Below are 16,702 nucleotides of genomic sequence, written 5' to 3' on the forward strand. Positions count from 1 at the left end.
TAAATATTGGCCAGGACACCGGGGAGAACTCCCCTACTCCTCTTCGAATACTGCTATGGGATCTTTTACATCCACCTGAGAGGGCTGATGGGGCTTCGGTTTAACATTGCAGCCAAAAGATGGCATCTCTGACAATGCCGCACTCCCTCAGTGCTGCACTAGATTGTCAACCTAGATTATGTGTTCAAGTCGCTGGAGTGGGGCTTGAAGCACAACCTTCTAGCACAAGAGGCAACAGTACTACTCCTGATCCATGGCTGACAGCTCCTGACCCTCCTTTCACTCAAGGAGCAGCACGACGGCTGTGTCACTAAGTGCTGTGTCACTAAGTGGTGTTGCTCTTCACTCCCCCTGTGACAATCTTTTGCAAATATTTCTTCTGACCTGCCAAATTTCCATGTGTGGCTGTAACCTTCCCTTCAAATGGTAACTACAGCCCTTTAAGAGCTACCACTGTGCAGGAAACGATACTCTCAACATTAAGTGGAAGCAGACCCAATCCAAGCCAGGAGTTTGCCATTAGATCTACCCATAATATTCAATAATGTCGGCCATTATTATTACATGCGAGCTAAAATCTCGCAGTATTCTGGCCCCACCAACTTAGGGCCAGAACTAGAAAGTAAGTCCTACTATTTTTTGATCTCGGACCAATCCACCAGATTTAAATGGTGACCTACCACCCATTAAGCAATTGAAGAGTTTGCTGTCAGCAAGAATTATCTTTGCCCAGCCAATTTCTCTATAGCTGATGGGCATTTAAGGCCCAGTTCTAAGCCTGCCCACACGGTGGAAACTGGGCAGGTGAGCAGTTAAAATCAGGGCACCACCTTACCCCTTCGATTCCGCTGCCATCGCGCAGGATGCCATTTTAAGCCACCGGAAGGCAGTGGGGTGCTGCTTTAAATATGCAGATTGGGGCCCAACTGCAATATTAACTCCAGGGCCTGCGCATGGAAGTGCTCCTCAGAGCCCCACAAGGAAACCTTGGGCCTCCCCTGCCCCTCGCAAACCCCCTCGTCAGCACTTGATGACTGCTGGGATGCGTCTGGTCCCTAACCGCAGCCTCTTGACGCTCACGTCCAGCGGCCAGCTGAAGCTGCCAGCCGGGTTCGGGCGGAACACTGATGGGGACCCTCAAGAGTTACATTTTCACCTCCCTCACTCGGCGGAGGGCTGAATGGGTTCACATGTGCCTTAGCCCCTGATCCGCAAGGCTCCCGCTGGGAGTTCAAATCCAAGCTTGAATGCATTAAATGTCCTTCCTATTCCAGGCAAATCCTGAAATGAAACAAAATCTAATAATTGCAATTGATTATCAGTCTGATATTTTCCTTTTTTGTTGTATTTACAGGATTTCGATGTCTTCGTTAAAGTCGTGAGGTCGAATTTAACATTAGATCATAACACAGCCATTGTCCTAAACTGTCACAATGGCAAAGAAAGAACTACAGCTGGCATGGTCATCTGCCTTCTTCTAACCTGGCACATTAAAGTGAGTTAAAACGCTTCTACGGTGCACTTTTGGTTTTGTCTGTTAAAGATATATATTTCATGTTTTTTTAGATTATTTTTTGAAAGTAGAAAGAGCCATCAATGTAACACAAAACCTACACCTCTCAGTGCGGTCTGGATGTTCATTAGACTCTAGCTGATAAAATTTTTATTTAAAATTGTCTATAGTTTGATAAAACTACGAAGAAGCAGTGTACATAAACATGGAAACAGGAGATAACCAAACAGTGTAATTTATTGTGAGGCTGTTCTATCATTGAGAGGCAGAAAAGCAGGGACAAAACTGCTGTAAAATGTTCTTGATTACAGAAACTCCTCGTCTTGCAAATTTGAGGCTTGTTTTGCTTTAAATGGCCCAGAAATTCCAATCGCAGGCCTCCCGCGGGCGGAGGGCTGGGATCTGGAAAAATCTGCGCCTGGACCGGAGGGCTCCCGGGAGGCGCACAGTTCCGCTGCTGGGCCTCTCCAAACTGCCGGTGCGCAGGGCACACCTATCCCAGAGGCGCAGGCGGTTCGCTGCGTCCCTGGGATCACGTGGGCCATGGGGAGCCAATCAGAGAAGGGAATAGAAACATAGAAACATAGAAGATAGGAGCAGGAGTAGGCCATTCGGCCCTTCGAGCCTGCTCCGCCATTCAATGAGATCATAGCTGATCATCCAAATTCAGTACCCTGTCCCTGCCTTCTCCCCATATCCCTTGATCCCTTTAGCCTTAAGAAATATATCCAACTCTTTTTTGAATATATTTAATGAACTGGCCTCCACCGCCCTCTGTGGCAGAGAATTCCACAGGTTCACCACTCTCTGGGTGAAGAAATTCCTCCTCATTTCAGTCCTAAATGGCTTACCCCTTATCCTTAGACTATGACCCCTGGTTCTGGACTCCCCGACCATCATAAACATCCTTCCTGCATCTAGTCTGTCCAGGCCTGACAGAATTTTATAAGTTTCGATGAGATCCCCTCTCAATCTTCTAAACTCCAGTGAGTATAAGCCCAATCGACACAATCTCTCCTCATACGTCATTCCTGCCATCCCAGGTATCAGCCTGGTGAATCTTCGCTGCACTCCTTCCATGGCAAGAACGTCCTTCCTCAGGTAAGGCGACCAAAACTGCACACAGTACTCAAGGTGCGGTCTCACCAAGGCCCTGTACAACTGTAGCAAGACATTCTTGTTCCTGTACTCGAACCCTCTTGCTACGAAGGCCAACATACCACTTGCCTTCTTAACCGCCTGCTGCACCTGCATGCTTACCTTCAGCGACTGGTGCACAAGAACACCCAGGTCTCTTTGCACTTCCCCTTCTCCCAATCTATTGCCATTCAAATAATAATCTGCCTTCCTGTTTTTGCCACCAAAGTGGATGACCTCACATTTATCCACATTATAGTGCATTTGCCATGTTTCTGCCCAATCACCCAATCTGTCCAAATCGTACTGGAGTTTCACGACATCCTCCTCACAGCTTACCCTCCCACCCAGCTTTGTGTCGTCTGCAAATTTGGAGATATTACATCCAATTCCCTCGTCCAGATCATTAATATATATTGTGAACAACTGGGGTCCTAGGACCGATCCTTGCGGTACCCCACTAGTCACTGCCTGCCACTCGGAAAATGACCCGTTTATTCCAACTCTTTGCTTTCTGTCCGCCAACCAGTTCTCTATCCAAGTCAATACCTTGCCCCCAATCCCATGTGCCTTAATTTTGCACGCTAATCTCTTATGTGGGACCTTATCGAAAGCCTTCTGAAAGTCCAAATACACCACATCCACTGGTTCTCCCTTATCTATTTTACCAGTTACATCCTCAAAAAATTCCAGTAGATTAGTCAAGCATGATTTACCTTTTGTAAATCCATGTTGACTTCGTCCGATCCTGTCACTGCTTACCAAGTGCTCTGCTATTACATCTTTTATAATAGATTCTAGCATTTTCCCCACTACCGATGTCAGGCTTGCCGGTCTATAATTCCCCGCTTTTTCTCGACCACCTTTTTTGAATAGTGGGGTAACATTAGCTACCCTCCAATCCATGGGTACTGTTCCAGAGTCTATCGAGTTCTGGAAGATGACCAGCAATGCATCTACTATTTCCAGGGCCACTTCCTTAAGTACCCTGGGATGTAGATTATCAGGCCCTGGGGATTTATCAGCCTTTAGTCCCATCAATTTTCCTAACACCATTTCCCTTCAAATACTGATTTCTTTCAGTTCCACCCTTTCATCAGGCCCTATGTTCCCCGGCATCTCTGGGAGGTTATTTGTGTCCTCCTTTGTGAAGACAGAACCAAAGTAAGAATTTAGTTGGTCGGCCATTTCTTTGTTTCCCATTATAAATTCCCCTGATTCTGACTGTAAGGGACCTACGCTTGACTTCACCAGTCTTTTTCTCTTCACATATCTATAAAAGCTTTTACAGTCAGTTTTTATGTTCCCAGCTAGCTTACTCTCATATTCTATTTTCCCTTTCTTAATTAATCCCTTTGTCCTCCTTTGTTGAATCCTAAACTGCTCCCAATCCTCAGGATTATTGCTTTTTCTGGCCAATTTTTATGTCGTCTCCTTGGATCTTATGCTATCCCTAATTTCCCTTGTTAGCCACGGTTGAGTCACCTTTTTTGTTTTATTTTTATGCCAAACTGGGATGAACAAATTCTGTTGCTCATCCATTTGGTCTTTGAATGTTTGCCATTGCCTATCCACTGTCAACCCTTTGAGTGCCATTCCCCAATCAATCCTACCCAACTCGCTCCTCAGACCATCGTAGTTTCCTTTATTTAAATTGAGGACCCTAGTCTCTGAGTCAACTACTTCATTCTCCATCTTAATGAAGAATTCGATCATATTATGATCGCTCAGACCCAAGGGGCCTCGTACAACAAGATTGCTAATTAATCCTTTGTCGTTACATAATACCCAGTCTAAGATGGCCTGATCTCTTGTTGGTTCCTCGACATATTGGTCCAGGAAACCATCCCATAAACACTCCAGGAATTCCTCCTCCACAGTATTGTTACTAATTTGGTTGGCCCAATCTATATGTAGATTAAAGTCACCCATGATGACTGCTGTGCCCTTATTGCACGCTTCTTTAATTTCCCTTTTAATGCCATCCCCAACCTCCGCCTTACTGTTGGGAGGTCTATATACCACTCCCACTAATGTTTTTTTCCCCTTAGTATTTCTCAATTCTACCCATACAGATTCCACATCATTAGAGCTAATATCCTTCATTACAATTGTATTAATCCCTTCTTTAACCAGTAATGCTACCCCACCTCCCTTTCCTTTATGCCTATCTTTCCTGAATATCGAATACCCCTGGATGTTGAGTTCCCAGCCTTGGCCATCCTTGAGCCACGTTTCCATAATCCCAACCAAATCATATTCGTTTACCTCTATTTGCGCAGCCAATTCATCCACCTTATTACAAATGCTCCTCGCATTAAGACACAAAGCCTTCAGGCTTGTTTTTTTAATGCACTTAGACCTATTAGAATTATTATTTACTGTGGCCACGTTTGATTTAAACCGTTGATTTCTCTGACTGCTACTTTTGTTTTTCTCCTTCCTATCTTTTGCTTTTATCCCTGTTTCCCTTTCCTCTGTCTCCCTGCTCAGGTTCCCAACCCCCTACCATTTTAGTTTAAACCCCCCCGAACAGTGCTAGCAAACCTCCCCGCAAGGATATTTCTCAGGTGCAACCCGTCCGACTTGTACAAGTCCCACCTTTCCCAGAAGCAGGCCCAGTGATCCAGGAAACTAAAGCCCTCCCTCCTGCACCAACTCTTTAGCCATGCATTCATCTGCTCTATCCTCCTATTCCTATACTCACTAGCACGTGGCACCAGGAGTAATCCAGAGATTACAACCTTTGAGGCCCTGCTCTTTAATCTGCTACCTAGCTCCCTAAATTCTTGCTGCAGGACCTCATCCCTCTTCCTACCCATGTCATTGGTCCCAATGTGAACCACGACCTCTGACTGTTCACCCTCCCCCTTCAGAATGCCCTGAAGCCGTTCAGTGACATCCTTGACCCTGGCACCAGGGAGGCAACAAACCATCCTGGAGTCACGTCTACGGCCACAGAAACGCCTATCTGTACCCCTTATGATAGAATCCCCTACCACTATTGCTCTCCCACTCTTTTTCCTCCCTTCCTGAGCAGCAGAAGCACCCCTGGTGCCAGGAAGTTGGCTGCTGCTGCCTTCCTCTGGTAAGTCATCCCCCTCAACAGTATCCAAATCGGTATACCTGTTTGAGAGGGGGATGGCCACCAGGGTCCCCTGCACTACCTGCCTGCCTCTATTGCTCTGCCTGATGGTCACCCATTTCCCTTCTGCCTGTGCAGCCCTTAACTGCGGTGTGACCAACTCACTAAACGTGTTATCCACGACCCTCTCAGCATCGTGAATGCTCCAAAGCCCATCCATCCGCAGCTCCAGCGCCGCAATGCGATCTGCTAGTAGCCACAGCTGGATGCATTTCTGGCACACGTGGTCATCAGGGACACCGGCAGTGTCCCTGAATTCCCACATAGAGCAAGAGGAGCATAACACGGGGCTGGGCTCTCCTGGCATGACTTACCCTTTAATTAATTTAAATTAATTCACTATCACCAATTAAAGATAACTCTAAGGCGCTTGTATGGTTTACCAACAGTCCCTGCTACACCAGAAAAGACCTTAGTAACTATAAGCTACAGAGAAGATCTGTCAAATATATGAATAAAGATCACCCCCAAAACATAGTAAAACTTTAAATACATTAAAAAAAAATCACATTTTTAAAATGACTTTAAATTACAATAAATTTATAAAATTTATGTTAAACAAAAATGTTATTTTTTGAAAAAAAATTAAAGTTTTTAACAGGGCTGAAAATAAACTTACCTTTCTTTAAAGTATTTTTAAATGATAAATTAGTGGAATTTTTTTTTTCACTTTTTTCAATTCTTATCATGGTAAAAGCAAGCCTTATGCCTGCTTTTACCAGGTGCAAGAATTGTAAGTGTTTTCTGCGGGCGGAGGGTCTCCCAAAAACGGAACTCTCCGCCCGCAGAGGCCCTGCTCCCGGGCAGCCGGAGGATCTGTCAAGAGCTTTCTTGACAGATCGGAAATGCCGGTTTCCAGTGCATGCGCAGTGCATGCCTGAAACCGGCATTTCCAATGTCCCTATGGGTGAGTACACAGCGCATACCCACCCGTAGGGATCTGAATATCTGCACCAATATCTTTACTTTTGACGTGGCTGTTGCTAAGATTGTATTGACACTATTGATAGCTTGGATTGAACTGTCTCCTTCTGTGACATTACACGAGCAGTATCGTTCACGTACATTTGCTGTCACATTCATTTGCATTTGTTAGCACACATTAGAATAAATCAAGGACATTTTTTGGGGCAGTAAATTTGAGAAGTGATAGTTAGTCTGATTGGGTATCTTAACTTCTGTGGTGTCATAAGAAATAGGAGCAGGAGTAGGCTTTTCGACCCATTGAGCCTGCTCCGCCATTTAATAAGATCATGGCTGATCTTCTATCTCAACTCCACCTTCCTGCATCATCCCCATATCTCTTGGTTCCCTTAGTATCCAAAAATCTATCGATCTTGGTCTTGAACTCAATGACTGAACATCTACAGCCCTCTAGTGTAGAGAATACCAAGGATTCACAACCCTTTGAGTGAAGAAATTTCTCCTCATCTCAGTCCTAAGTGGATGATAAATGGAAACATTGGTATTGTACATTTACAAACTTTTTGGGTGTGTTGGAACAAGAGTCTCTGAATAAGCTGAATATGCTGATCAACTACATTGCTCCGGATGTGTATAAGTATATTTTGGACTGTAAAACTTACGAATTGGCTATTTCTACATTGGAGACAGTAGTCCATTAATAAAAGCATCCCGTACCGATTCTTCCTTATATTCTTCGGCCGTCACGGCTTTATAATTACAGTTAGCACTAAGGTGCCGAAGTGCTTGTAAATACGTATCCAAAGATTCTCCCACCTGCTGCCTACAGGCAGATAGAAGGTAACGTGCAAATACCTCATTCTTTGGTTCTAGACTTCCCAGCCAGGGGAAACATCTTCCCAGCATCTACCCTCTCAAGCCCCTTAAGAATATATATTTTTAATAGTTCCTGGGACGTGGGTGTTGCTGGCAAAGCCAGCATTTATTGCCCATCCCTAATTGCTTTTGAAAAGGTGGTGGTGAGCCGCCTTCTTGAACTGCTGCAGTCTGTGTGGTGAAGGTACTCCCACAGTGCTGTTTGGTAGGGAGTTCCGGGATTTTGACCCAGAGACGATGAAGGATCGGTGATATACTTCTAAGTCAGGATAGTGTGTGACTTGGAGGGGAACTTGCAGGTGATGGTGTTCCATGCGGCTGCTGCCCTTGTCCTTCTAGGTGGTAGAGGTCGTGGATTTGGGAGGTGCTGTCAAAGAAACCTTGGCGAGTTGCTGCAGTGTAGATGGTACACACTGCAGACACATTCTGTCAGTGGTGGAGGGAGTGAATGTTTAAGGTGGTGGATGGGGTGCCAATCAAGCAGGCTGCTTTATCCTGAATGGTGTCGAGCTTCTTGAGTGTTGTTGGAGCTGCACTCATCCAAGCAAGTGGAGAGTATTCCATCACACTCCTTACTTGTGCCTTGTAGATGGTGGAAAGGCTTTGGGGAGTCAGGAGGAGAGACACGCGCTGCAGCCTGTGGCCTGCTCTTGTAACTACAGTTTTTATGTGGTGGTCCAGTTAAGTTTCTAGTCAATGGTAACCCCCAGGATGTTGGTGCGATATTCGGCGATGGTAATGCCGTTGAATGTCAAGGGGCAGTGGTTACACTCTTGCTTGTTGGAGATAGTCATTGCCTGGCACTTGTGTGGCACGAATGTTACTTGCCACTTATCAGCCCAAGCCTGAATGTCATCCAGGTCTTGCTGCATTCGGGCATGGACTGCTTCATTATCTGAGGAGTTGTGAATGGAACTGAACACTGTGCAGTCATCAGCGAACATCCCCATTTCTGACCTTATGATGTAGGGAAGGTCATTGATGAAGCAGCTGAAAGTGGTTGGGCCTAGGACACTGCCCTGTGGAACTCCTGCAGCGATGTCCTGGGGCTGAGATTATTGACCTCCAACAACTACAATCATCTTCCTTTATGCTAGGTATGACTCTAGCCAGTGGAGAGTGTTCCCCCTGATTCCCATTAACTTCAATTTTACTCAGGCTCCTTGAGACCACACTCGGTCAAATGCTGCTGTGATGTCAAAGGCAGTCACTCTCAGAGAAGGACCTGTGGGAAGGAGGGAGGAGGACAGTAGGAGTATGTTTGTGTGTGTGTGCTAGGCCGATGTAGCAGAGCATGGTCTCCAATCGTCTTGGATCCCCTTGCCATTGAACCAAGACCTTGCTCTGTCAAGCCTGTGTGGTAGCTGGTGTGCAACGGCCAACCCATGTTAAAAGAATTCATGCACAGGCATCTTCCACCCTTTAAAATGAAATTCGGGGCCTGGAACATCAAGACCCTCATGGACAACCCCAACAGTGACAGACCAAAATGACGTACTGCTATCATTGCCAGGGAGCTCAGATGTTTCGACATTGATATCACCGCCCTAAGTGAGACCTGGCGGGCAGGGGAAGGCCAACTCAAGGAGCAAGGTGGTGGTTACACCTTCTTCTGGAAAGGCAAACCTGAAGAAGAACGCCGCCTCCATGGGGTAGGCTTCACCATAAAAAATGAGCTAGTTGAACATCTGAGACTCCCCTTGTGGAATAAACGAATGCCCCTTGACTCTTCGGCTCACCCTAGCCCGGAACCAGTGCGCTACGGTCATCAGTGTGCAGGCCCCAACACTGGAAGCCACAGATGAGACTAAAGAGGAATTCTACTCCAGCCTCGAACAATCCCTGTCCCGAGTCCCAACGGGCGACAAGCTAATTCTCCTTGGTGACTTCAACGCCAGAGTTGGAAAGGACACAGACCTCTGGGGAGGTGTGATCTGCAGAGAGGGGGTAGGGAAAGCCAACTCCAACGGTACCCTCCTCCTGACGAAATGCTTAGAACATGACCTTGTCATAACCAACACCTTGTTCCGTCAGAGAGACAAGCACACGGCTTCATGGCAACACCCTCGCTCCAAGCACTGGCATCTGCTGGACTACGTCATCGTCTGAGCGAGGGACTGCAAGGACGGCCGCATCACCCGCGCCATGACAGGAGCGAACGACTGCTGGACAGACCACTGCCTAATCCGCTCTGTCATCTCCATCAACGTAGCCCCAAAACAGTGGTGGCAACAGAAGCAATGCCACAGGAAAATCAACGCTGAAGCACTCAAAGACCCTGCTAAGAAAGCCCTATTTAGCCTGCGCTTCACAACCAACCTGACGACTCCCAGTGATTCAGAGACACAGAGTGTCCACAGCGCCTGGTCTGTACTCAAAGCCTCCATAATCAGCACCTGTGAAGAGACGCTCGGTCACTCGACCAGGAAACACCAAGACTCCCCTTGACTATCTCCCCTTGCCATTCAATGGCATTACCGTCGCTGAATCCCCCACTATCAACATCCTGGGGGTTACCATTGATCAGAAACTGAACTGGACCAGCCATATAAATACTGTGGCTACAAGAGCAGGCCAGAGGCTGAGAATTCTGCGACGAGTGTCTCACCTCCTGACTCCCCAAAGCCTTTCCACCATCTACAAGGCACAAGTCAGGAGTGTGATGGAATACTCTCCACTTGCCTGGATGAGTGCAGCTCCAACAACACTCAAGAAGCTCGACACCATTCAGGATAAAGCAGCCCGCTTGATTGGCACTCCATCCACCACCTTCAACGTTCACTCCCTCCACCACCGGCGCACTGTGGCTGCAGTGTGTACCATCTACAAGATGCACTGCAGCAACTCGCCAAAGCTCCTTCAACAGCACCTTCCAAACCCGCGACCTCTACTACTTAGAAGGACAAGGGCAGCAGACGCATGGGAACATCACCACCTACAAGTTCCCCTCCAAGCCACACACCATCCTGACTTGGACCTGTATCGCCGTTCCTTCACTGTCGCTGGGCCAAAATCCTGGAACTCCCTTCCTAACAGCATTGTGGGTGTACCTACACCATATGGACTGCAGCGGTTCAAGAAGGCGGCTCACCACCATCTTCTCAAGGGCAATTAGGGATGGGCACTAAATGCAGGCCTAGTCAGCGACGCCCACATCCCATCAATGAATAAAAAAAAAAAGACTGGTTCGACGAGAACGAGCAGGAGATCCAGGAGCGAATACATTGCAAGCGCAAGGCATTCCTGATCTGGAAAGAGCAACATAACTCGAGAGCAAGAAAGCAGCTCCACAGACGCCTAAAGGCTGAGGTCCAACAAAAAACTCGCAATTTCCCTTTCATCAATCCGTGTTGACTCTGCCCAATCATATTATGATTTTCTCAGTGCCCTGTTACCGCGTCCTTAACAGTCGTGGCTCAGTGGTAGCATTCTTGCTTCTGAGTCAAAAGCCTGTGGGTTCAAGCTCCACTCAGAGATTTGAGAATATATTCCAGGCTGACACTTCAGTGCAGTACTGAGGGAGTGCTGCACTGTGGGAGGTGTCTTTCAGCTGAGACGTTAAACCGAGGCCCTGTCTCGCCTCTCAGGTAGATGTAAAAGATCCCATGGCACTATTTGAAGAAGAGCATGGAGGTTTTGCCAGTGTCCTGGACAATATTTATTCCTCAGCTTGAGCTATCTACAGGAAACTCTTTTTATCCGGCACCGATGGGCCCGGCGTGGTGCCGGTTTATCAAAAAGTCCGGATTACAGAGAGTTATAGTTAAAAGGTATGAGAGCTCCGTACACAGCAACAAATCCAGGCTTCCCTGTTGCTTAGCAACAGGTGCAAGAAGCCTGGCCACAGACCAAGCATCCCTGTTGCTTAGCAACAAGTGCAGGAACCCCCGATTACACAGCCAAGAATCAAGAGACGGCCACTAATATGAAGAAAAGCTTAACTGAACCTACTCCTGAAGTTTGCCGGTTAACCGAGATTTCCGGTTGTTTGGGTGCCGGTAAATCCAGAGTTTCCTGTACTACTTTCCCAATACAAAAACAAAATACTGCTGGAAATCTGAAATTAAAAAAAAGAAAATGCTGTAAATACTCAGCAGGTCAGGCAGCATCTGTGGAGAAGAGAAAAATTGGGAGCGGGTTATAAACCCCGCCCCCAACCCGCCTCCGAACCATCTTCCCGGGAGGCGGGTCGCCAAGTCGCGCAGGGACCCGTCTCCTCGAGGCGGGAAGGGGATTAGAGCCAATTAACAGCTTGTTATGAGGTAGTTAACAGGTAGTTCTGCGGCTTTTCCCCATTTTACGCCTGCAATTGCGGGCTTCCCGACAGCTGCGAACCTCGCCAGGGTCAGCAAGACGAGCAGTGGGTCTGCGGGGGTGAGAGGGGTCGCAATGAGTCGCAATGAGGATTCCGCCCACTAAGGGGCACAATGGACATGATCTTCACTGCATGTCAATTACAAGAGAAATGCAGGGAACAGCACCAACCGCTGTACACGGCCTTCTTTGATCTCACAAAGGCCTTCGACACTGTCAACCATGAGGGATTATGGAGTGTCCTCCTCAAATTCGGCTGCCCTCAAAAGTTTGTCACCATCTTCCGCCTGCTTCACGATGACATGCAAGCCGTGATCCTGACCAATGGTTCCACCACAGAACCAATTCACATACGAACCGGGGTCAAGCAAGGCTGTGTCATCGCACCAACGCTCTTCTCGATCTTCCTTGCTGCAATGCTCCATCTCACCCTCAGTAAGCTCCCTGCTGGAGTGGAGCTAATTTACAGAACAAACAGGAAACTGTTCAACCTCCGCCGCCTCCAGTCCAGATCCAAGGTTGTTCCATCCTCTGTCATCAAATTACAGTATGCAGATGACGCTTGCATCTGCGCTCACTCAGAGGTCGAACTCTAAACCATCATCAACACCTTCACCGAAGCGTACGAGAGCATGGGCCTTACACTAAACATCCGTAAAACAAAGGTCCTCTACCAACCTGCCCCCGCCACACAGTGCTGCCCCCCGATTATCAAAATCCACGACAAGGCCTTGGACAACGTGGACCACTTTCCATACCTCGGGAGCCTACTGTCAACAAGGGCAGACGTCGACGACGAAGTCCAACACTGCCTTCAGTGTACCAGTGCAGCCTTCGATCGCCTGAGGAAGAGAGTGTTTGAAGACCAGGACCTCAAACCCGGCACTAAGCTCATGGGCCTAGAAATTCAGTTGTTAGCGCCAGCTGCTAGCACCTTAGGAGGAGGAGAAGTGGGGCGCTAAGCGGCTAGCGCCCGGATGCGGCGCGATCTGCGCCTCTCGCGAACTTCAGTTAAGATTTAGTGCCGGCGCAAAACCGCAGCGCCCGCTCAGCTGCGCGCGCAGATCCTGACGTCATTTCATGGTGCAACGCCCTTGGTGCGCCCCGAACCGGAACTTCAGTGGCGCTGCCCTTCTTTGCGCCTGGCGCCCCTAGCGACTGGTAGAGGGGAACGGTTCCCAGTCGGCGCGGGGAGCGCTAATTAAAGGGGACTCCTCTTGCAGTATAAATGGCAGCCATTTTGCTCCAATCCTTCTTTGTGAGAGACGGATATTTGGAGAGAGACAAAGGGAGAGAGCTTTTTGGTTTGACTCAACGCTCGCACAGGTACTTGTGGCTTCAGGCCAGAGCTTTGCACTTGCATTTAACTTTCAGTGTCATAGCCTTTATTCAAAACATATAATGGGGGCTGCAATGGGTGGAAACGTTGGCTTGCTGCATTGCATTCAAAGGGCTCAGAGACGCCGTGAGAGAGTGCCAGTCATGGCCAGACGGAGAAGGGCCAACGGGCGTCAGCACAGGGGGCCTTACCCACCCAGGGTATACCGCCAGCAGTTCTCATATCTGAACATGTCTGAGGAGCAGTGTGTTTGGAGGCTGCGATTCAGAAGGGAGCTGGTCAATGAGATCTGCCACCTGCTTCGCAGAGATCTGCAGCCACAGCTGAGGAGCAGGACATCTCTGTCGGTGGCAGTGAAGGTGACAGTGGCTCTCAACTGCTATGCCACCGGCTCCTTCCAATCCACTACTGGGGACATTGCCAACATCTCCCAGTTCGCGGTACATTGCTGCATCCGCCAGGTGACCAATGCCCTTTTCAGAAGGAGATGTCAGTTCATCTCCTTCCCCATGACCCTGTTCAAGCAGCAAGAGTGTGCAATGGGCTTTGCAGCATTAGCGGGCTTCCCCATGGTGCAGGGCGCCATTGACTGCATGCATGTGGCTTTGCGGGCACCTCTAGAGAATGCCGAGGATTACCGCAACCGGAAGGGCTACCATTCGCTCAACGTGCAGTTGGTGTATGACCACAGGCAGCTCATACTAGCTGTTAATGCCCGCTTTCCAGGTAGCAGCCACGATGCCTTCATCCTGCGCCAGACTTCTGTGACAGACATTTTCAAAGCCCAGCCTCACCCACGAGGATGGCTTCTCAGGGACAAAGGCTATCCTTTTTGCACCTGGCTGATGACCCCACTCCGTGCGCCCAGCACCCCTGCTGAAGAGCGATACAATGACAGCCATCAAGCAACCAGGAACATCATTGAGCACACAATCGGTGTGCTCAAGCAATGGTTTCGCTGTCTGGATCGTTCCGGGGGAGCCCTATAGTACTCGCCTGAGCGAGTCTCCCATTTCGTTGTAGTGTGCTGCATGCTGCACAACCTGGCTATCCGCAGGACTCAGCCACTGCCAGCAGACATTGGAGGACCACCAGAGGAGGAGGAGGAGGAGGAGGAGCACCAGCATGGGAGGGAACCACAAAGTGCAAGGGCCATCCGTTGGCGGCTTATTGCAACTCGGTTCTAGGCCCCCTCTCAGGGAATGGCTTGTGCCAATGAAAGAAGATGAATGTAGCCGCTCCGCAAGCCCTAAGCCAGTCAAGGCAACAAATACTTTTAAAAAAAAACATGCGATTCAAGAAATTTTTTTACTGTGCAAACTCTGTGCCCTTCCCGCATGACAAACTAATTCAGAGGAACCCCCCCACAAAAACAGTCAGAGACATAACTGACTCTCACAACCTTCAGAAAAAGCAACAAGCAGTTAAACCAAAATGACCATGATCCTAGGCCTTTATAAAAAACAAACACAACAGTCTCGGCCTTCATATATAAAAGAACACAACAGTCTTGGCCTTCATATATAAAAAAATCATTTGGCCACACCTTCTACTTTTTCCCCTGCAAGGGTGAGCTGTCTCGCTTCCGCGAGTGGCCCCTTCCCGCCCTGCAGGAGGTCCTCAATGGGACCCCAGTGGCTGTAGCAAGGCTGGGGGAAGGCTGCTGAGGGTCAGATGGTGAGTGGCAGATGTCCTTGGGGGTCGGCCTGGACCAGCTCTGGGCCTGGAGGGGCCGGCTGCTGACTGCTCCAACTTTGCTTGGGCGGCAGCAGTCTGTCCTACGGGTGGTGGCAGCTGCAGTGGAGGAGTGACAGTGTTGGCTGCAGGAATGCTGCCAACCTGACAGAGCACAGGCACTCCCTGGTCGGCTGATACATTGGCACTCGCACGGGCCAGCACTGCAGCATGCGCAGCAATCTGCTGAAGCACAGACTGCTGGGCTGCTGCGGCACGGCGAGTGCCCCGGCGACGCCTGGCCAATCCAGCGAGGGTGGCAGCAGTTAGTGCCCGTGTGGCCCTGGTCTGTGTCTGCATGAGACCAGCCAGTGAATGCACAGCACGACTGAGCACTTGGCTGGAAGCCGCCTGTGCTGCCGCGAAGTCCTGAAGACTCCTGGCCTGTGCTGCACTGAATTCCTGTACACTCCTTGCCAGTGACTCTATGGAGTCAGGCATCCTTGCCACTGCAGCCATGAGCTTAGTGTGCCTGCGCTCAGCCTGGGCGCCCATTTCCGCAAGGAGCCGCACCTTCTCTGCGCTCACCGTAGCAGGACTGGAGGCCGCACTCACCCTCCGGGGAGAAGGCCGCCGAGCTTCCCCACCCCTCTCGCGTTGCTGCAGCCCGCTGGGCCCCGGAGCTTCACTCTCCTCCGACCCTTCCCCCCTGCTCCCCTCCAGGGAAGACGTGTCCCCATCATGGCCATGGGCTGCCTCGGCTGAGGGTGGCTCTGATGGGCCAGCTTCCTCTTCCTCCTCCTCGCCTTCCGATTCACTCACAGTGCCAGCTTGAGGGCCCGCCTCCTCACCTGGCGATTCACCATCTGAAAGCAGGGAGGCACAAGAGTTGCTTTAGAGTGAGGACAGGGCGGCAGCGAGGGAGGCATGAGTGCTGCTATGCACTGCATTGGTCTGACAGTGGCAAAGGATGCTGGTGTGAGGCGCAAGTGGAAAGAGAGAAGTCAAAAAGGTGATGCTCTTACCATTGGGGCCCACAACAGGGTTGGCATCTCCACTGGCGACGGGGCCAATCAGCCGGCCTGACATAATGCGAGCCACATGCTGCTCCAGGTCGCTGAGCTGCTTGAGGTCAGGACGGCCTCCCCCGGTCTGTCGCTGCTGCCTTCGGTTGTGCGCCAGCTTGCCCTGCAAGAGAAAGGACAGCCTCTAAGTACAGTGTGAAGCCCTGATCTTGCCTGCACTGCCTCCCATGGTGGAATAGCCCTGACAGTGTGAAGCCCTGATCTTGCCTGCACTGCCGCCCATGGTGGAATAGCCCTGACAGTGTGAAGCCCTGATCTTGCCTGCACTGCCTCCCATGGTGGAATAGCCCTGACAGTGTGAAGCCCTCATCTTGCCTGCACTGCCTCCCATGGTGGAATAGCCCTGACAGTGTGAAGCCCTCATCTTGCCTGCACTGCCTCCCATGGTGGAATAGCCCTGACAGTGTGAAGCCCTGATCTTGCCTGCACTGCCTCCCATGGTGGAATAGCCCTGACAGTGTGTAAAGTCCTGAATGTGCAAGTGATTTTCATGACAGTCCCATAGCTGCTGGATGAGGGCTGGGCATTAGGGCTTTCAGGTCCCTTTGCCCATAAAGTGAGGTGCACATGCAGGGATGAGGAGGACACTGCAAAGGGTACTCACCCTGACAACCCGAGTGAGGTCGTTGAACTTTTTTTGGCATTGAACTGGAGTCCTGCCAACCACGCTGTTGGAGGTCACCCTGTTTGACACC

General features: G+C 49.6%; 1 protein-coding gene across 1 annotated transcript in view; it reads left to right on the forward strand.

The window, feature by feature from the left end:
• LOC147124143 (paladin-like) overlaps positions 1-16,702 on the forward strand; it is a 168,899-nt gene that overhangs the window by 80,869 nt on the left and 71,328 nt on the right. The window contains exon 13 of the mRNA XM_085982787.1: positions 1,355-1,495. Coding sequence (XP_085838913.1) covers positions 1,355-1,495 — 141 coding nt within the window. The remainder of the gene's footprint in view (positions 1-1,354; positions 1,496-16,702) is intronic.

The sequence above is a fragment of the Somniosus microcephalus genome, chromosome 1 (genome assembly GCF_052327205.1).
Source record: "Somniosus microcephalus isolate GS21.2 chromosome 1, FLI_Smic_1.0, whole genome shotgun sequence".
Taxonomy (NCBI): Eukaryota; Metazoa; Chordata; class Chondrichthyes; order Squaliformes; family Somniosidae; genus Somniosus; species Somniosus microcephalus.